Below are 21,352 nucleotides of genomic sequence, written 5' to 3'. Positions count from 1 at the left end.
GGTGCCCTTCGCGGGTTGAAACATCTGTCTAACAGCAGCATCTGGACGCACTTTCCTGGTGAGGAAGAATGCAGACACATCAGACATTTAAATCTAGTCCACATATGTCAAATGAAATTATAATCAGTATTTCAGATATTCCACCAAGTAGAAAACCTGTTGGTTAGTTTGAATACACCGGATCAAAGTCTTACCCCATCATTCCTCTCAGTGATTGCTACCCAGATAAAATGATTTAGTCCAGGCTGGCTTTCTAAGGACATAAAACATAATAATGAGCTCACTGAAAAGAATTGATTCACATTATCCGGAGCTTCGACGACCTTTTGGCACTGCGCATGCGCTGTTACTCCCTGTGTTTCCCTCTGTTAGCACCGCCCCTGGATCTGTAACTGCGCAGTGGATTGGACATCATTCAGCCGTTAGAACGCACCTATTTCGCAGGCTGCTGCCACCACCTGATGATTTTCAGTGAAACTTCAGAGTCGATAGCTGTGTAGACGCACGAAGCTGCAGCTCTAACTGTTTCCAAACCTCGAAGTTTCTTTATGTCTTCCTGTACTGTTTATGCCTTATAAGTCCCTTCTTGGAGAGGGAGGACCATTAACTTCGACTTTCAGCCGCATGCGGAGACACAGAAAAGAGGAGAGAAGTTTCCGCTGTAACGGTAGGCTTTACCGCGGATATGTCTGCCAACAGTTGTTTATATGTGGGGGGATTGTATTTAACACGTTTAGTTTTTTTTTTGAGCAGCTGTTGTAAAAAAGAAAATGTGTTGTGATGCTACCGAACAAACTCGTCCGGACGGTTAAACCGGACCGCAAAAAAGCCGAGGAACGGGTTTTCAGGGGTTGCCTTTCGTTTACGCGATATTTGGCGACAGCTGAGAGCTAATATGCTTCCCATACACGACCTCAGATATATTTAGAGTGAGCATGAGAGCCCGGGCTACGTGTTGAAAACACTTCCTGATTTATTCCGTTTTGCGTTTAGCAGAGAGAAAGACTGAGGTCAGAAATGACCCAGATGGGATGGCTTTTAAACCTCTCCCTGCCAAGTTTCTATTTTACGCTGTTTATGATGCTTTAAGGCACTTTTCAGATTTGCATATTATGGATCTTTCAGAGACCCGATGATCCAAAACAACCAGTTTTGGGCTAAAACAGAAAAAAACTTTAAAAACAAGTTACAGAATTAGCTTTAAAATTGTTGAACTCTTTTTTATATTAATGCAATGTTCCTAACAACTGCAGCCCAATTAGACCCTTTTTAAATCTTTAACTGTGTGTAAAAATATTTCTTTTCCCAGGGTTCTGCTACTGGTAAAGGCATTGTTGAATATCTGAGGGTTTTTTTATGCAATATTTGTCACCATGTATTCTTTCCTCTTGATTTAGATAAGGGCTGTTATAAAGCTGGTAAATATTGCGATCACATTATCATTTGCGATAAATCCGCATTTTTCTCACTCCTCTCTCACTCCTTTGTGCTTCTAGCAGTCAGTCTGTGTGGCCTTTAGCATGTTGGAGATTGTAATCTGTCAGGGGTGAACATCTACTGCTGTAAAACGTTATGCAACATTCCGAACATTACATTCACATGCAAAGTGGGAACTCTGAGTATATTAGCCAAATATTTGTGCAAAACGTCCTTTGGGATACAACTGTTGACCCCAAAGATATTGTAACGATAACATATGATAATATATTTGAGATATATTGTGCAGCTCTAACCTCTTTCTGCTATTTTCTGTTTTATTCCACTGAAATCTACGCGTAGCAAGTTGGCATTCCTTGGTCTTTTCTTTAGTTGTCTCCCGTTTAAATGATTGCTTGGAGGCAAATGAGTTTTACGAACATGTGCACTGCTTGACTGACATTTTTAGCATTGTAGCAGGTGAATAGGCTCTTAAAGTATATTGATAAATCAAGAATTCATCAGTCTTACGAAATATTTTTAAGTCTTGTATTTGTTTCTAAAATAATTTCATATTTAGTCAATCATTCATTACACAACATACTTATATTTACTATAGATCACTTTAATGATTAATGAAATAAAGTGGAATAAACAAACAAAAATATGAAACCTAACAACAATTAAAAATAGATTTCTCTGACTGGGTTGATTGCTCAAAATACTATTAATTAAACTGATTAAAAGTGTAACTTTTATCAAGGTTTCTGGTCTCTCTCTGGAGTTTAAAGAGAGGATGGAGATCAATCTGCTTCTCACACCAGAACACCACCTGTGAGTCACACCTAACTCAGTGAGATTGACAGGCTGTTTGGGCGGTGGTTTTAGGCATCCTGTTTGTCATCTAGTGGGAACCTCTGCATGAAAGCAATCTGAACATTCCTCAAGGTTGCAAGAACTGACAAAAACTTTAAAAAAGCAGGAAAGAGCTGCCATAGATGACTGAAAAAGCAGACTGAAGCAAAAATATAGCCTAAGAAGTTGAAGTCAGTGCTAAAATACACAAAAAATTGCAGAAATTTCAGAAAAAAATTAACTAATAACAAATACGCTGAAGAAACACAAAAACAAACAAGAAATTGCCAAAAAAAACGCAAAAGTGTTCTTCAGCTAAGAGAGAAGAGAGGAGAAAGAGAAGCTAAAATGATAACATTAGCATATTGGCTATCACTAGCATGAAGGCTGATATTCATTTAACCCATCTACCATGCAAAAAGCAATATATAAGCTAAAATAAGCTAAAATTCTAATGCTTACTACAGCGTATATTCAAAAGTCTATGAAATTGCCATTTAAAACTATTCACTCTTCAGCATTCACACAATAATAATAGTAATAAACTAGAAAATTTCTGAAGAAATTTAGACGGGGCCTGCCTCTTGGTGTGTGCTTCTTGGACCAGAGCCAAATGTTGTGGGGCTGAGGTACGGAACCAAAGTAACAGAACGGTGTGCATCATGATTGAGGGTAGAAGGTTAAGATGTCTATCTAGACCTGTTCTTGTTTCACCAGTAATCATGTGTCCTTGCATTGCTTTGGCAGTCGCCAATAAATAAAGAGTCCAGTTTAGAGATGTGTAGAAATAGGTGCCACCAGGCAATGGCATGGGAGTCAAGCCACTCACTGTTCTCCCTTCATTACTGTGGCAGGCCCCAACTAAGGAATGTTGAGACTTTTATTTTGTAAATATCAGTGAGTTTATTTTGAAAGCATAAAGTAGATCCATTTCCATCACAGAGTCCCAGCAATAGTGTTAAGACCAATGCTGCAATTTTTGCTGTGTGAAATATGAAGGTGTTTATTTTGTAGGGTATGTCTAGGTGTTGTTTTGAAAGTCCAGCATGGTTGTCCTTTCAGGTCTGGTGTACTTCCACTAGATATAAAGAACCTGTTTGCTATTCTAAAATCATTGTGTATGCTATTATCAGCTTTAAAAAAATCAATACAAACTATGGAAGCTGAGGCTTTTATTTTGAAAGTTTCAGTAAGCCTTATTTCAAAGGACTAGCATAGTCCCATTTCCAACACTGTGTGAACTCCAACAGTAGTGTAATGCCCAGTCCTGCAATGATATATAGTTTAAAACGTAAAGGCTATTATTTTGTAGAGCATGTTTTGTCTTATTTTGAAAGTCCAGCGTGGTTGTCCTTTCTGGTTTGGGTTAGTTCTGTTAGTTGTTCTAAAATCATTGTCTATGCTATTATCAGCTTAAAAAATCATTAGTAACTATGAAAGGGTGAGGCTTTTATTTTGAAAATTTCAGTAAGCCTTATTTTAAAGGGCTGATCTGGTCCTATTTCAAACACTGGATGAGCTCCAACATTAGTGTGAAGCCCAGTGCTGCAATTTTCTATAGTTTAAAATGTAAAGGCTTTTATTTTGTAGAGCATGTTTTGTCTTTTTTTGAAAATCTAGCAGGTTTGTCCTTTCAAGTCTGGGTTATTTCCAATAGTCATATAGAACCTGCTTGCTTGTCTGAAATCAACAGGCTATCAACGTCATTCTTGGACCGTTTTTCTCAGAACGGACAAGAGAACGAGAATATTAACACATTTTTGTTGAAAATATAATAATAAAGGCACAACACTAGGTGAAAAAAAGGGAAAAATGGAGAAAAACACAAAAATGCCTGAACATGCTCTCGAACAACATCTAATACCTCAGAAACTATAAGCGCTATCAATTTGATCCATGCACTGTATTAATCAGCAGGCCCTGGTGAACAATCATGGAGCTTCTCAATTTTCTACAAAAATCTGTCTGGGAGGTGTGACCCTGTAAAAAAGCGGATCATTTTGACAATTTTTAACCTGAGTGAAGGTGAATTTTTCAATGTCAAACAAACCTACTTCACGAGGAAACGATAAAAAGTATCCAAATAATATTTGGACCGTAGGTATCAGCATGGATCAGTGAACAATCCTGGAGATTTTCATGTGTCTACATAAATCCGTGTAGGAGATGTGACAGTGTAGAAAAGTGGATAATTTTGAAATTTGTTAATTTCAAGCGATTTTGAGAAGGACAGATTTGGTACTCCTAAACAAACCTTTTTTATGACAAAACGATAAAAGGTATCACAAAACTTCCTTCACTGTGAGTGCCAGCAAGGTCTGAAGATTAATTGGTGCAAAGCCCATGTCTCTAACTTGAACGGTTTAGGAGGGGCGGCGATTCGAAAACATGTGAGTTTAAAGATTTTTTGCTCTGATTTTTTCTGAAATTCCTATAGGTTTTCCATTCAGGGTGTGTTGACTTTGCGTTGCTCCCAGATGTGTTGCGTGAAATCCGTTAGTCCTACATTGATGAGGGTGACATTTTCTGAATCGCGAAAGAGAATCCTACATTTTGATACCTAATTTGTGCCAGTAGAGTGAAAATTGAGCAAGTGAGGAGAGTTTGTTCGTACTTTCTCAGGTTATTCAACAACCTAGAGCATACACTCTACCAACTGACGAATTCCGCCATAGGATTACATAATAAAATCAAAAACATCAAAAATCTTGCCTAAATTTGGATCGCAATTGTAGAAGAACCGTAATAGATATCAAAAAGCTGAATCATCTGAAGATAGCTTAATGTCTTGTGAACATTTTAAAAGTTGAATGGTGTTTCTAGCTGAAAGTATGCAGAAGTAGTAACCTGTTAAAGAGCACAAAGTTTTAGCTGAATTTTGCAGAATTTTTAAGATTTTCCATTCATTTCAATGGGCCAAAAATTGGCACAAAAAGCTGAATATTTTAAAAAGTATAAAAAGTATTAATACCAAAAGTCATAGCCGTAATGTCCTAAATGAGCTGAACATTTTAAAAGTTGAATGGCTGAAATAGCACACAGTATGAAGAAGGAGATAGGTGCCAAAAAAAGTCAGTCATCAGTCAGTCATTTTCTACCGCTTATTCCATCGTGGGTCACACAATAATAAAGAATAAAGAGAGTTTGCAGCATTCACACAATTACTTTCTATTGCATTCTTTGAGCTCAGAGAGTCTGAACAATCTGTAAATAAGAACTCAGTTGTTCCTAACTCACTGTTACCTACATGTAAGCTTGCTAAATTAGTTGACGATTATTTCAATAATCAATTAATCACCATTAATTGTTTCCACCCTATAATTTACTGTTTACATTAGCTGCAAACCAAACCAATAAAATGAACAGAATGAATCCTCTTCCATATTCAGTATTTGTGTGTGATGACTCTAGATAAATGTGGATATTTTCAAGTGCACTGTTGAAATAAATGAACTATTCCATGTTATTCTAATTTACTGAGTAACACATATTATATACCTCTATACGCCTCTAACTGAACTGACAAGTTTTATTGTATCACCTAAAGTTACAGTAAAGGTAAGTCATATCAGGCTAGCAAAGCTTTATAGCCTTATGTGAATCCTGAATTGGTTTAAGCTCTGAAGGCTTGCTGTAAACCAGGAAATGAATAAAGTCCATTGACATAAAATGCTTTTGTTTGTGAAGGGCGGAGACAGTTTGCTGTATTAGGATTGGGAATCAGTTGGGTTGCTGAAAAGTAATTGATTGTAAAAAAGACGCGCATTTTTTATTGAAAAAGACAAGCCATACCACCAAAGTCCAATACTGCGAAATCCTGAAGATGCTGTTGCTTTCCAAAAATGGCTCCACATTCCTTATCAAATCAAAAACAAAAGAAAAGTTAAACAGATTCAGATACACAAAGTAAATCATTAAAGCCCAAACTGAACAGTGTTATTTTTAAGGTTAACACAGCACAGACTTTAAAGCTGCTTTTAAAGGTTAAGAAACGCTTCTGAACAGAGACGCTAGTTGTGAACAATAATTAATCTGTGGAAGAAGTAGATTTTAGCTAAAACCAACAAACTTATAAAGGTAGTCCAGAAAGCTCTTGTTGAGACAGTTGTATGTCTGAGTCCAGCAGAGGCTTCCTGAGAAACCTGCTGTCAGGTCTTAGCAAAATATTCTTCACAACGTGTTCTCAGCTTGCTACATTAACACTGCGCTCAAACTGAATGAATTCCTCTGAAAATGTACTATAATAGCTGAAAAACTTGGGTCTGTTTTATTTTCATCAGGTGATGATGTGCAACGCATGCGAAATGTTTGAAGCTTATAACTCAGAGTTCCAGAGGAAACAGACTATAAGCTGCATCAGACACACACTGCCAGTTTATTTCAATCTGTCCTACAACACACACACACACACAGCCTTGTGTTACTGTATCTGAGCCTTCTGAAATATTCATCATCTCTCAGCTGCTTTATTTACAGTTGCACTGACTGAATTCCTGCACAAAGAATGTCCTGTGATGTAAGTATCTTTGTATTTGACAGGAAATGCGACGGCGTTCCAGAAAAAATGTGATTCTGGGAGTTTTGCTTCTTGTCGGCGCCCTGTACTACTTCTATCCTTTCGACATCCTCATGGTGATCTCAAAATAAGTGACATTTTAATGAGTTGGTACCTGCCTCACAGAAATTAACGGCTAAAAGTTTGTGTTTGAGTTTCCTGTTTTTCCTCTAAATGTGGTTGCATAGAACAAACAAATGTGGGTTGGTCTTGTTTTTCAGGGCATGACTAGATCATTTGAGTCGATTCCAAAACATTTGAGCCAGCAGGCGGAGAGGCTTATCAGTAAGGAGTCCTGGGTGGAACAGAGAGATTATCTACCTCTCAATGTGACCTACAGGTTGCTGGCTGGAGCTCCATCTAATCAACAGAGTGAGTTACACTTATTAAAACCTTAAAAACTATATTTCATGCATTAAAATAAAAAATAAGCACAATTTATTGTACGTTCCCCCTTTTAGTCTCTGCAATAATACCTGAGTAAATACAAAACAGTTTTCAAAAGAATATTTCATTTATAAAAGTTTTCATTTTCATTAGCTACACCCAAGCCTGATTACTTTCTTACCTGTAGAATCTAGAAATCACTTAAATAGAACCTGCCAGATAGCATCAAGTTGGCAAAAGTGTCATTTCTGAGGCTTTGGGACTTTAGTGAACCTCTCTGAGAGACATGGTCCTGAAAATGAGAAAACATACACCTGTGAACCTCCTCAGGAGCGACTAGTTTACCACAATTGATCCAAGGCACATCGACGGCTCATGCAGGAGGTCATGACCAAATAATATTTTGATGACCCTCAAGATTTTTATAAAAACATTCTGTAGACAGACAAGACAAAGGTGGAACTTTTGGAAGGTGTGTGCAGTTAAAAAAACAACATCATACCAACACTTTGTTGATGCACAGACTGGACGAGTCGTCTTCATTCATAGAACCATGAATTGATCTCTCTACCAGAGTATCCTGATGGAATATCTGTCGCCTTAAGCTCAAGCAATTGTTTTATGTAGCAGGACAATAACCTGAAGCACACCACCAGGTTCACCTCCGAATAGCTCAGACAAAAAAAAAAAAAATATTTCCCCTCGGGGATCAATAAAGTATCTTTGAATTGAATTGAATTGAAAAAGGTTTTAGAGTAGCCTAGTGAAAGTCCAGGCTACTCATGCCCAAAAACCCTCCAAACCCGACTCAAAACAACTCTGCAAAGAGGAGTGTGTATAAATTCCTCTACAGTTATGGCAAAGACATTAGACGTTATTGCAAACGCTTGATGCCAGTTGTTGCCAAGGTGGCACAATCTGATTGTAGTGGCAGTTTCTTCTTCACATAGTGCCGGCTTTTCCTTTTAGAAATGCAACCATCATTTAAAAACTGCTGTTTTATATTTTCTCAAGTTGTTGTCTAACATTAACATTTGCTTGAAACACGTAAGAGTGAAAAAAATCGCAAATACAAAAGAAATCTGTATTTTTTACAGCACTGAATTGGATAATATATTTATGTAAATGAGTTATTTTCTGTGAGCACACAAACGTTTTCTTTTGAATATTTAAGGAAAATTAAATGACAACGGGCACAAAAGAATAAAGTGTATCACAAACCCTCACAGAACCTCCATGAAACCCTGATATTATGACCCTTATCATACAAACGAATGTCAGCGTCCCTCACCCACCTCTTTATCTGCACCATCACACTAAGTAAAAAACCTCTAAAGCAGATTACCGTCTGCCCCATCCATTAACTAATGCATTTGAAACACTTTTTCATTAAAATTGTATGAAGTAAAGGAACAAAGTAAATCAGTTTATCCTTTTACTAATTGAACAGCAGCTGTAGTCGTTTTAAGTGTAATATTAACATTAGATTTTAATATTTTACCTCTGATAACTACATGATTCCCTTAGTTTCACTTCATCTTCTTCTATCAGTTTTGTATATTATTAAAAGCAAAAGATCAGAGTTTGATGGGTTTAATTTTACATTATTAAAAAGCGTCAATGAACATGTTAGTTTAAAACATGAATGTTTAGAATTGGGTCAGAACCTTTCAGGAGGCAACAAAAGGAAGTCCAGCTTCCCGCTGGTCAAGCCCCATGAACTCAGTCTTAGTATTCATCTGTTAATTATGATGATTTTCCAGCCAATGAAAACACAACATTTAGGGTTAGAATATTACTTCAGACCAATAAAACTACATCATTTCCATCTTTTAAACTGGTTTTTATGTAACAGTTTCAACAATGCACTTCCATTAACTTTTGGTCTGTGCACACCCTCAGAGTGTGATTTGAATACTTCTGTCTCGACACATTCCAGAGTTTTTAGCTGTCGGCCTGTCTTCAGTCAAACGGAAGAAGGGTAGCTATCTCGTCCCCACGCTGCAGTCACTCTTCTCTCAGTCTTCTCCTGAAGAGCGGTCCTCCATGGTGGTGGTGGTGCTGATTGCAGACTTCGATTTTACCTGGATAAGCAGAACCATCAGGGAAATCAACTCGACATTTGCCTCCGAGCTAGAGCAAGGCCAGCTAGTTGTCATCCATGTTTCCCAGGAGTGGTACCCTCCTCTTACAGGTGCAGCAGATGTGTTCTTACCTGGCAGGCTGCTTAAGTTAGGTCCTTGTTGTGATGTTATATTTATGCAAGTCTCTCTGCTTTTTTCTGAAGGTTTGAAGAGGAACTACAATGATGCTCCTGATCGGGTAACATTCCGCTCCAAGCAGAATGTGGATTACTCCTTCTTAATCCACTACAGTGCAGGTCTTGGCAAATACTACCTCCAGCTGGAGGATGATGTGTTTTCAGCAAAGAACTTTCTAACAACAATTAGGAAGCATATTGCGGAGCAAAACATGAAAAAGAGCACTTGGGCAATGTTAGAATTTTCAGCTCTTGGTTACATTGGGAAACTCTACAAGTCCTCCAGCCTTCCCCTTCTGGCCCGCTTCCTTTTGCTGTTTTACCAAGAAATGCCCTGTGACTGGCTGATGACTCATTTCAGAGAGCTGATGACCCAAAGAGAGACCATCCTCTTTAAACCCTCACTGTTCCAACACATGGGCACTTTTTCATCATTCCAGGGAACATACAACAAGCTAAAGGACAAGGACTTTGAGCTGGGTGTCTACACCAATCCTTCAGCTGAGGTTTATTCAAACATTTCCACCTATCAGAAGAACCTGCCCAAATTGGCTTGGGAAGCCGGAGAGGGATTCTTCTGGGGACGTTCTCCAGGAAGAGGAGATCATTTGACAGTGGTGTTTCAGGAGCCTACAGTGGTGACAGGGATATTAGTAGAAACAGGGTCAGGAGGAAAGGACCTTCTGGATTCTGGTCAGGTGGAACTAGGCCAAGAGGTACTCGCTAAAGAGAAACAGAGCTGTAAAACGTTCCAGTCATTGGGAGCTTTTATAAATGGAAAATTTGAGATGCAAGGCATAGATAAACTGCACAACTCTGCTTCCTCATGTCTGAGAATATTAGTGACAGCTGGACAGAAAGACTGGGTGATCGTTCAGAAAATAAGGATCACAACAAAGCAGAGTGCATCCTGATTGTTAATTTGCCCTCCAGCCTGGTAATGGTTAGCTTTTCAATCATTACACTGGTGGTGGTGATTGGTGCTGTGTTGTTGATCTGTTTCTGTTATTAAAAACATCAACCTGCCTCAGTAAAGCTGCTTCTAATCTAAAGCAAATGTTTGACCAAACTAGATGTACAGTGATCAGTTGGCATAGATAAGCAAGCAAATTCATCTGGTAGATCTTCTCTTTTTGTGGCTAAGAGGAACAAGACTGTTCATGTATGCTTTTACTGTGTGATGTGCTGGAGTTTTCTTTTTTATGCTGCGTTTCCTCTAATCTTTATATTTGTACCTGCTTTACTTGAAAGGTAAGTTTTTACAAAGCTTTTCTTGTCTCCCATATGGTCCTTGCATAAGGCTTCATAGAAGGAAACCGTTGCTACCTCTCATATCGGATAAACCTTGTGTCATTTTCTTGGACTGGGGCTTCTATACTTTAGGCCTTATTTATAGGTAAAACCCTCAATTCAACCTAGAAAGTATTCTGATGTCAGGTTGTGGAAGTAATTCACTCAGGATGATTATCTATTTTGATTTACTTTTAATTCGAAAGTGTGTTTCTCCTTAAATGCATCTGGTTTTAGGGCTCAGGAAAGGCTCAGTGGATAGTTTTATAGTTTATTTATTTAGTTTGTATGAAGGCAGGCTGGACATTGAAACAAATAGAGATTTACTTAGTAGATCATAGCTCAGGCCGGCATAATTTTCTGACAAATTCACTATCACCCTCAAGGTAAACAGTTTCAAGGTAATAAATGTGTAATCTGAAGCAAGTGCCATTAGGAGCCAGAACCATGTTGTCTGACCAAAGAGGCTAAAGTGATGCGCAATAAGCAAATGGCTTTACCTGTGCTAAGTTGTTAGCTTGTTACAAAGCAAAAAACTGCTGTTGCTTATCCAACTACCCAAAACCAAATAAAATTATGCATTATACATGGACTGGTTACTTGTTCCAAGGTTTACTGGGGTTTTAAGTTATGGTATAAAATCTGCAAAGATTTTCTGTCCCATTTGTCTTCTATAGTTTAATGTGTTGAAAAAGACCAATTCCACTCTCAAAGTTGGTCCAGTGTCACTAACTAGATCAATAAATCAAAACATTTTTGGTAAAAATTATGTTTCTACGTGGCAAATCATTTACTAGCAGGTGTATTAGAGTGAAAACCAACAGTCATGCCATGCATGCTGCAGATTCTGTGCAACTGAAAGTATTCCTCCTAAAAATCAGAGTAAAATGGCTTGGTCCAGAAGAACACCATAAGGCTGATTTAATGAGCCTTTCGCAGTTTCACTGTACCGGCCGTGTGTACTTAGACTTGCATGAAGATGCAAGTCTAAGTACACACGGCAATGAAGATGGAAAAGGGGAAAACATAAGTGCACAAAATGATTGGTTGCTCAACTAAAATGATCTCACATTCTATTCAATTGAAACCGCATCCAAAAAGATGTGAAATAAGATTGAACGCTACCTTTCTGATATATCAAAAGAAGAGTCAAAGCAGCAAAGACCAATAATCAGTCAGTTACCTGTGAAGTTTCTCAAATAGACTATGGTTATGCAAAGCAAAGCTATTGGCTAGAACCTCTCACAAACAGTGGCCCAAACACTAGGTATGCGGTGCATAGGGGCGCCAAAGCGATGGTGGGGAAATTATTTTTATTCCGCCTTTTCCGTATTTGACAGCTGTTTGTGCATGCGTAAATGATATAATCAATAACAGAGGCACGCCACTGAAAATGCGCCCCTCCGCTCCTTAAACAATATGTTTTGAAATATGCTGAGAAGGTTATGATTTATTAAAGAACACACTGAGTGGCCTATAGAGAAAAAAGCAACACCTTATGGACTGATGAAAGCAATATTACTATTTTTTGAATATAAACAGTTTGTCAGACAACCCCCAAATACTGAATTCAAGCCATAGTATACTATAAAACATGGTGACTCGGGCATTATGATATGGGAATGTTTCTCATACTATGATGTTGGGCTATTTTAGCACATGGCAAGATTATAGATTTGTATAAATACATCAAAATACTTGGAAAACACATGTTGCCCTTATTACAAAGAGAAAATCCTCCGAAAATCAGTATTCTAACAAGATATTAACCCCAAAGATACCATCCTGATCCTTCAAAATGAAACCAAAAAAAAACAAAACTAAAGAAGCATCAATTCTCCTGTTTCTGAGGTAAAACCAAGACATGCTGAGGATCTGTTAACTAACCCAATGGTCATGGGATGAAATAACTCATATGTGCTAGAAATATTCAGTGATTCACAATAAAGTTTTGCCTTTCCTGTAGCAAATGTTTGAGTTGGAAAACAAAACGGCACAGTCTAATATTCCTTTACTACCATTACATTTTCCTCATGTTTTGATTTGGAATAGACTTAGACTGTGCTGTGTTGCTAAGGTATTTCTGTTTAAGGTAATACACAACTTCAGAAGATAGCACAGCAAACCAACAAGCTAATATCAGCTTTTCATATTTGTGTTCTTCTATCAAGAGCAAAAAGGGATCATATTCTGTGGAATTAGCACTTTAAAACTACATGTGAATTCATCACTCAAAACCCCAATCATGGGTAAGACTGCCGACCTGACTGCTGTCCAGAAGGCCACTATTGACACCCTCAAGCAAGAGGGTAAGACACAGAAAGAAATTTCTGAACGAATAGGCTGTTCCCAGAGTGCTGTATCAAGGCACCTCAGTGGGAAGTCTGTGGGAAGGAAAAAGTGTGGCAGAAAACGCTGCACAACGAGAAGAGGTGACCGGACCCTGAGGAAGATTGTGGAGAAGGGCCGATTCCAGACCTTGGGGGACCTGCGGAAGCAGTGGACTGAGTCTGGAGTAGAAACATCCAGAGCCACCGTGCACAGGCGTGTGCAGGAAATGGGCTACAGGTGCTGCATTCCCCAGGTCAAGCCACTTTTGAACCAGAAACAGCAGCAGAAGCGCCTGACCTGGGCTACAGAGAAGCAGCACTGGACTGTTGCTCAGTGGTCCAAAGTACTTTTTTCGGATGAAAGCAAATTCTGCATGTCATTCGGAAATCAAGGTGCCAGAGTCTGGAGGAAGACTGGGGAGAAGGAAATGCCAAAATGCCAGAAGTCCAGTGTCAAGTAGCCACAGTCAGTGATGGTCTGGGGTGCCGGGTCAGCTGCTGGTGTTGGTCCACTGTGTTTTATCAAGGGCAGGGTCAATGCAGCTAGCTATCAGGAGATTTTGGAGCACTTCATGCTTCCATCTGCTGAAAAGCTTTATGGAGATGAAGATTTCATTTTTCAGCACGACCTGGCACCTGCTCACAGTGCCAAAACCACTGGTAAATGGTTTACTGACCATGGTATCACTGTGCTCAATTGGCCTGCCAACTCTCCTGACCTGAACCCCATAGAGAATCTGTGGGATATTGTGAAGAGAACGTTGAGAGACTCAAGACCCAACACTCTGGATGAGCTAAAGGCCGCTATCGAAGCATCCTGGGCCTCCATAAGACCTCAGCAGTGCCACAGGCTGATTGCCTCCATGCCACGCCGCATTGAAGCAGTTATTTCTGCAAAAGGATTCCCGACCAAGTATTGAGTGCATAACTGTACATGATTATTTGAAGGTTGACGTTTTTTGTATTAAAAACACTTTTCTTTTATTGGTCGGATGAAATATGCTAATTTTGTGAGATAGGAATTTTGGGTTTTCATGAGCTGTATGCCAAAATCATCTGTATTAAGACAATAAAAGACCTGAAATATTTCAGTTAGTGTGCAATGAATCTAAAATATATGAATGTTAAATTTTCATCATGACATTATGGAAAATAATGAACTTCATCACAATATGCTAATATTTTGAGAAGGACCTGTATTTTAGCAGCAGTTGGAAATATTGTACCTTTTTTGTTTTTTATCAAATTATTTAGACAGTGTTAAATATTTGCATAAAAACCATACTATGAAACCTGTAGGTTTCATTTAGTGTGAATGTTATATTGGCCCATGCCTAATGTGGCAGTAACTTGAGGTGTAAAAAAATGGCTTAATTACTCTGAAAGCTTATCCCATCTGAAACAAGCAAAAATCACAGTTTTTTTTAACATATATCTAGTCAGTCAGATGTTGAACCTGCTGGTAGATGTTTTTGTTACCAGCTAAGTCAACTGAACAACACAATGTAAACTTGTTAGACTGCATGTTTTGGTTTTGATGTTTGTGAAAGTATGGGACAACATCTCAGAAAGAGAGTCTGTCTGTAGCAGCAGTTAATCTGATAATCCCTCCTTTGTCCTGTGAACATTAACTAACCACCAGGTACAAAATGGCCTTTGCTGATCCAGCTATTAATATTGCAGCTCTCCATTAACATCATTTCAACATTTTAATCTCTTTCCTTTGAGTGACTATAATTCCATTTTACTGTAAAACCAACCTATATTCATTTTTTCTGTTCAAACCAGATGTAGATGCCAGGCTTGATTCATATGGGATCAGTTGTCTGATCCCTGCGTTCTTTACAAAAATAAGAGGAAGACAAACCTGAATTTTGAGTTTCCCTTGTTCAATAGAAACCCTGAACATGGAATGAATGGAAAAAAAATTACATATGGTGCAAAATAATTATCATTAAAGCCATTTATGGATGTTAAGTTGTTTTGCAGATTGTCTTTACCTTGCCTTAATATTCCACAATTTTCTGGTGATTTCCGTCTAATTCTCACAATACTCAAATGTTTCCTTAAACTCAGAAATAAAGAATTCAAAAATAAGCGAGGACTTTCGGCTAAATCAGAACTTCACCAAAAGACTCTGACACCGGGGTACCCCCGCACTTCTTACAAGGTAAGCAGAAACTTGTTTAAACGAACTCTGCACTTTTGGCATTGTCGATAGGCCTAAATTCTTGGTGTCAGATGTCTGAGTAAGTGAAATGTTCTGCTAAATTTAAAATGTGTAGACCAGTGAGTTAAGATAATATAAAAGAGGTCAAATACTGTTTAAGAGAGCAACAAGATACATTTTAGCCGAGATACTTGAATGTTGAGGCTGTAACATACTTTTCACTGAAGATACTTAAATGGTGACGGTGTTGAAGGACCCCGAGACCTTGTACTGGCAGGTGAGGGAAGACAGTTGAGATACTTAAATGGTGAAACTTTAATAATAAGCTAAGAATGGGCAAAACACAAAGGTTTGAATGCTGTGTTTTATACGAGTTCTGTCTCAATAAAACCAGATTACAGATGTGGTAATTCATAAAACACATAGTCTGAAGTCCTGTGAAGCTATAAGTTACTGTGAACAGTTTGTATGAATCTGTAAGACCAGTAACAGTGAGAGCATGACTGTGTGTTATGAATGAAATTTGTAACAAGACCAGCATGAGAAAACTATGAGCTGAATAGGATAATTCAGCAAGACTAGTCAGAAACTGGAGCGCATTTAGTGCACTCCAATAATAGAAAAAGTGCACAAACATAAAGACACATAAAATAAATGAGCTGTCCTCGGAAGAATAATCTGTGAGACAGACTTGTTAGGAGGAGTGTGTGAAAAATACGGTGTGACTGGAGAGAGGCGCAGCGGTTCGCCAGACTCTCATTGCAGGTGAATGAATGTAGCATTCCTGTATGGAAACCTAACTGGTGTCAACAATGACAGGGTGCTGATTGCTGTTTGGATTGTAAGTGGGGAAAATTGAGGTGTCTTGAGATGTGTTTATGTCACTCTCAAATAGTCCAGATACCAGGGACACAGCGTGCCATATTTTCTGGACGGCCTCAGTTGACCAGTGAATGAACAGAGTGGAGTGAAGAAAGGTGTGAATACAATTGAAATATTGACAGAGCATCTGATTTTTTTCAATCAGGTGAACGGTTCATTCAGAAATTTTACAACGGTTAAAGTCTCCATCTAGTGGTCACACGGAGGAATTACACAAGTGGCTGGCAGTGCAGTCGAATTTCAATATTTGAACACACATTCTGACTTAAACATGCGGTTGGATTGTTAATTACTTAAGCGAAAATAAAATGCATTTGTTGTATATAGGGTGAAGTGGCTTGTAGTGGATTGTTTTTGCATATTTGTGCATATTTCTTGTGGGCGAGTGTCTGTCAGAATTGTGTTGAATTGAGGAAATACGAACTGGAATGTGTTTCTGTGTGTGTGGGTACAGCCAGTGGAGAAGCAGCTGTGTCATTGCAGATGAATAAATGCACTGTGTTGCGGATTTTGTGCGCATATTGTGTAGAGGTCATTGAACATTTATTTCACAAAATAAAATAAAATACGGATTTGAAAAACTTTTAAAAACCTTTGAGAGTAATTGGTTTTGTTAAACACATTTTCCTTGGCCAAACAAACCTTTACTGGACAAATTGGGTTATTTCTGAAGGTAAGAAAGATTCTGATTGGACAGTGGTACCACACAAAAATTAAACTAATCTCGTGTTCCCTAAGATTGGAAAACTCTTGAGGGTGCTAAAACTTTTGGTGAAGAATTTATACAGGCTAGCAGGATGTATGGTGAAATTGACCGGGACACAGATGACTAAGGTTGGGGGGAAGAGGCACCAGTGTGGAAAACATTTAAGGAACAGGTGTATGTGGTGAGGCAGTTGGTGCAGCAGACTCAGGAAGAAAAACAGGCAGAAAGGTTGATTAAGAAGATGAATCAGAAAATACAGGAGGAGGTCGAAAAAGATGGAACTGATGAAAAGAGCAGAAAAAACGTGGGAAGGTGGTTTTGGCTGAATATAAACAAGGCTAAGACAGAAAGAGAGTTGGCTGAGGAAAAATGCAAAAATAGTGGACGGTTTAAAGGGAAGTTTAAAGAAACAAGAGATAAAGCGGCAAAGAATGAGACATTTTAGTCGCAAATGGTGCTGATATGGCAGGGAGGTAAACATGCTATGTTTGACAAACCCCACACAACACCCACCAACACACACACTGGACATAAACCGCCACCATATGGTCTTCCTCCTCCAAAATCCACCACTAAGGAATCTTTTCCTCCGACTCCAGTGGGCCTTTACCCCACATTGGACATTTCTGGGGGCAGACTGAGGATTACTGGTTTGCCTGAACAAAACTCTCCAGCAGGCGGAGCTTCAGCTCCCCCACCGCAACCACCCCCCACAGCATCTTTCTCTACTGTGTCTTCCGGACCTCTATCCGGTCATATATCTCCCGGAAATCCTTTCTCTTCATCCGATTGTACCTCTAAATCATCCACAGGTGAAGAACCCTCTCTTGACACATACAGAGGGTTGCCTCTTGACAATTGGAACGTGCGTCAGCTGGGGCTGATGTGTGCTATTACTGCGAAGAGCCTGGTCATTGGAGCAGGGATTGTCCCTACAAACGCGGTCCACATGTGGGTTATGGATGGCATGGACCTATGGGAGGGCCTGCAAGACGCCCACAAAGGGGACGAGTTGGTCCATCACGTGGAGGCCAACAGCAGCAGCCTTCACTCCAATTGCCAGCCTGGGATGAGCCCAGTCACTGGCCAGAGAACCATTGAGGGTCCCCACAGAACCCCCCGGACAGAGGGACTGAGGACCCCTTACTGTCCGTGACAGTGTATGGACAAAGTCTTCCTTTTCTAGTGGACACTGGGGCTACATGCTCAACCATCCAACAAGCCCCTCCTAACACTCTCTCCACACGGACTACCACTGTCATGGGGTTTTCTGGGGCTAAACAGGTCCTACCTTACACCAAGCCCCTAAGAACTGAAATAGGAGGGCAACTTTTGAACCACGGCTACTTAGTGTCCACAGACACACCAGTAAATTTACTGGGCAGAGACATGTTGATCAAAATGGGCGCAACCATTCTGTGTGGTTCAGACGGACTGCAGGTGCATCTTCCTAATGGCACCCAACTCTCATGTGGCAGAAACACATTTTTTTCACATGGACAGTATTTAATCCAGCCCTTGCCCGATCCTAAGGCTGACATTTACTGGGTCTTGCTACACCCAGAAACCACGGCATGCAGAGGTGTTCTCTCTTCCTTCCTTCAGTGGAAATCCTGGATCTCCACCCTGGCACCCTATGTTCCTCCCCCTGACCCACCACATGTCACGCTGTTTTATGACAGACATAACTGTGAATGCTACCAGGAAAGCTTTGCTGATGAGCTGGAGGGTAAGACATGGGACATTGTCACCACTGACATTTATGTAGCTCCAGAGGGCGTTGTCGCATCTGTAAAGTTATCCAAAGAACAGGAATAGTGGTTTAAAATGTGGTCTGATGGCGTTCCCCACGTTTCTTTAGCCCTCCATCCAGAACATGAAGCACGTGAGTTAGGGGGTGTGTTAAAATGCTCCCTCTCCCTACAGGATTGGCATCTCTCTTCCACTCCTAACCTCTCCTATTCACCTTCAGGGAACACTTATCCCACTGTCCCAGTTCCAAATTCTTATGTCGCTCTCACTAACCTTAATCCGGAACATGCATGGTTCACATGCATTGACCTGGCCAATGCTTTCTTTTGCATGCCTTTAGCTGAGGAATGCAGGGACGTTTTTGCTTTTACCTATAGATCACATAGGTATCGATACACTCGTTTGCCACAGGGTTTTGCTCTGTCTCCAGGAATCTTTAACCAAGTTCTTAAAGACTCTCTACAGGACTGCCCCCTTCCACCACACACCACATTGATTCAATATGTGGATGACATCCTTTTGGCATCGCCAACTGTTTCAGAATGTTTGGAGGCCACGGCTGTGGTCCTCTCACACCTTGCTAAAGCCGGTTACAAGGTCAGCAAAGCCAAACTGCAAACTTGCAGAAAACAGGTTGACTTTTTAGGTAGAGTTATCTCCCAACCGGGCACTGGGATGTCCCCTACTCATCAGTCAGCTGTTCTTTCCCATCCCAAACCCGTTTTTGTGAAAGACATGCTTTCCTTCTTGGGTCTCACTGGATACAGCAGATCTTTTGTTCCAGGATACACTGATCTCACTGCTCCACTTAGGGACCTGATCAAAGAACAGGGCATGAAAAATCTCACTGCCCCACTGGAATGGACTTGCGAAGCTGAGGAAGCTTTTATAGCTTTGAAAACCAGCCTATCCCAAGCTGCACACTTGGCACACCCCGACTACACATTGCCGTTCTATTTAGATGTTTCTGTAACAGCACACACAGCCAATGGCGTGCTGTTTCAGAAAAAAGGGGGAATAAGAACAGTGCTAATGTACATAAGTGTGTTGTTGGACAACATGGAACAAATACATCATGAATGCACCAGACATGCAGCAGGGATGGCTAAAATAATCCAGAAAACAGCCCATGTAGTTATGGGACACTCACTCCATATTCTCACATCACATGGAGTAGTGGCTTTTGTGAACTCAAAGACATTCACACTATCACCACTGAGACAACAGAGACTGAGCAAGGTGCTGGAAGCTCCTAACATCACATACACACATGAAGGCATAAACATGACAGACAGAATGACATCAGGAGAACCACATGTCTGTGCAGAAAAAGTGGAGTTTAATGAAAAAATCAGACCAGATTTACAAAGCACATCCTTAACAGAGGCAAGAAACCTGTATACAGATGGTTGCTGTTTCAGACATGACACAGAAGGACTGAAAGCAGCGTATGCAGTTATGGAGGACACAGGGACAGACTTTGTAACAGTGAAAGCGGAAAGGCTGACAGACACACAATCAGCACAGAAAGCAGAAGTCTTGGCAGTGATCGTGGCCCTAGAATTAGGAGAAGGACAAAAAATAAACATTTACACAGACTCAGCATATGCTATGGGCGCAGTGCATGTTGAACTGAAGCAATGGTTGAGAACAGGGTTTAGAACAGCAGGACAGAAACCCATCAAGCATGAACAGGAAATGAGAAGGTTGGCTGAAGCATTGCTCTTACCACAGGAGGTGGCAGTTATCAAGTGTAAAGGACATGACAGCAGTGATACCAGAGTAGCACTAGGGAATCAGGCGGCAGATCAAGCAGCGAAGCAGTGTGCGGGGTATCAACCAAAAAATATATTGTTGTGTTCAGAGGTAGGGTGGACACCAGAGCCCACTCTGGAGGAAGTAGTGAAACTACAAAAGGGGGCCTCACCAGAAGAAAAGTCGATGTGGAAGGCGAGAGGAGGCAGTGAGGACCAAAATGGACTTTGGAGGAGTCCAGACGGACGTCCAATCCTGCCACCAGGGCTCACTACAGCAGCCCTGGAGGAAGCCCATGGCATGGGGCATGTAGGAACCACACAGATGCTCAAAAATCTCGAACATTGGTGGCATCCTTATTTAAAACCAATGGCAGTGCATTGAATAAACTCATGTGAAATCTGCAGACAGTTCAATGCCAAACCTACCCTGAAGCCAGCGCCAGGGAAATTCCCAGTGGATCCTATTGCAGGGAAAGAAATCATCATTGACTATACAGATATGACTGAGAGAGTGAATGGGTTCAGATATCTGTTGGTATGTGTGGATGCATTCACAGGATGGCCTGAGGCCTGGCCAGCAAAAAAGGAAGACAGCAAAACAGTGAAGTGTCTGATTAATCACTACATCCTCAGGCACGGTTTTCCTGCCAAAATCAGATCAGACAATGGCACACACTTTAAAAATGAAGAGCTGAAAGAAGTGGAAACGTTTTTCGGTCTCAAACATTCTTTTGGGACAGTGTACCATCCACAGTCCCAGGGCAAGGTGGAAAGGATGAACCAGACAATCAAAACCAAATTGGCTAAAATCTGTGCACAGACCAAAATGAATTGGGTCACAGCTTTACCATTAGCCTTAATGTCAGTAAGAAGCTCTGTAAATCAGAGGCATGGTCTAACTCCACATGAACTGCAGACTGGAAGACCTTTTCCAGGCCCAAAAACCAGGTTACCTTTTCTGACTGAATGTGAACAATCTATGTCTCACCGTG

General features: G+C 40.2%; 1 protein-coding gene across 4 annotated transcripts; it reads left to right on the top strand.

Annotated features, from left to right (window-relative positions):
- Positions 1–401: 401 nt before the first annotated feature.
- On the top strand, positions 402–11,349 carry LOC124876318 (alpha-1,3-mannosyl-glycoprotein 4-beta-N-acetylglucosaminyltransferase C-like). 4 transcript variants are annotated; one of them, XM_047378977.1, is made up of 5 exons: positions 402–667; positions 6,811–6,914; positions 7,048–7,198; positions 9,153–9,407; positions 9,501–11,349. In XM_047378977.1, the coding sequence occupies exons 1-5, from the start codon at positions 568–570 to the stop codon at positions 10,385–10,387; spliced, it is 1,497 nt and encodes a 498-aa protein (XP_047234933.1). In that variant the 5' UTR covers positions 402–567; the 3' UTR covers positions 10,388–11,349. The 4 variants fall into 4 exon arrangements, with proteins under 4 accessions (XP_047234933.1, XP_047234950.1, XP_047234956.1 ...); XM_047378994.1 differs by having other exon boundaries at positions 403–667; positions 6,811–6,933; XM_047379000.1 differs by having other exon boundaries at positions 403–667; positions 6,811–6,937.
- Positions 11,350–21,352: the final 10,003 nt, after the last annotated feature.

This window comes from Girardinichthys multiradiatus, chromosome 1 (assembly GCF_021462225.1).
Source record: "Girardinichthys multiradiatus isolate DD_20200921_A chromosome 1, DD_fGirMul_XY1, whole genome shotgun sequence".
Lineage (NCBI taxonomy): Eukaryota > Metazoa > Chordata > Actinopteri > Cyprinodontiformes > Goodeidae > Girardinichthys > Girardinichthys multiradiatus.
This window is presented reverse-complemented; position numbering and strand designations above follow the sequence as displayed.

Coding starts and splice junctions, on each gene's coding strand:
- LOC124876318 (XM_047378977.1), top strand. CDS start 568: ATGCCTTATAAGTCCCTTCTTGGAGAGGGAGGACCATTAACTTCGACT. Junction 6,915..7,047: donor ATCCTCATGGTGATCTCAAA/ATAAGTGACATT, acceptor CTTGTTTTTCAG/GGCATGACTAGATCATTTGA. Junction 9,408..9,500: donor GTGGTACCCTCCTCTTACAG/GTGCAGCAGATG, acceptor TTTTTTCTGAAG/GTTTGAAGAGGAACTACAAT.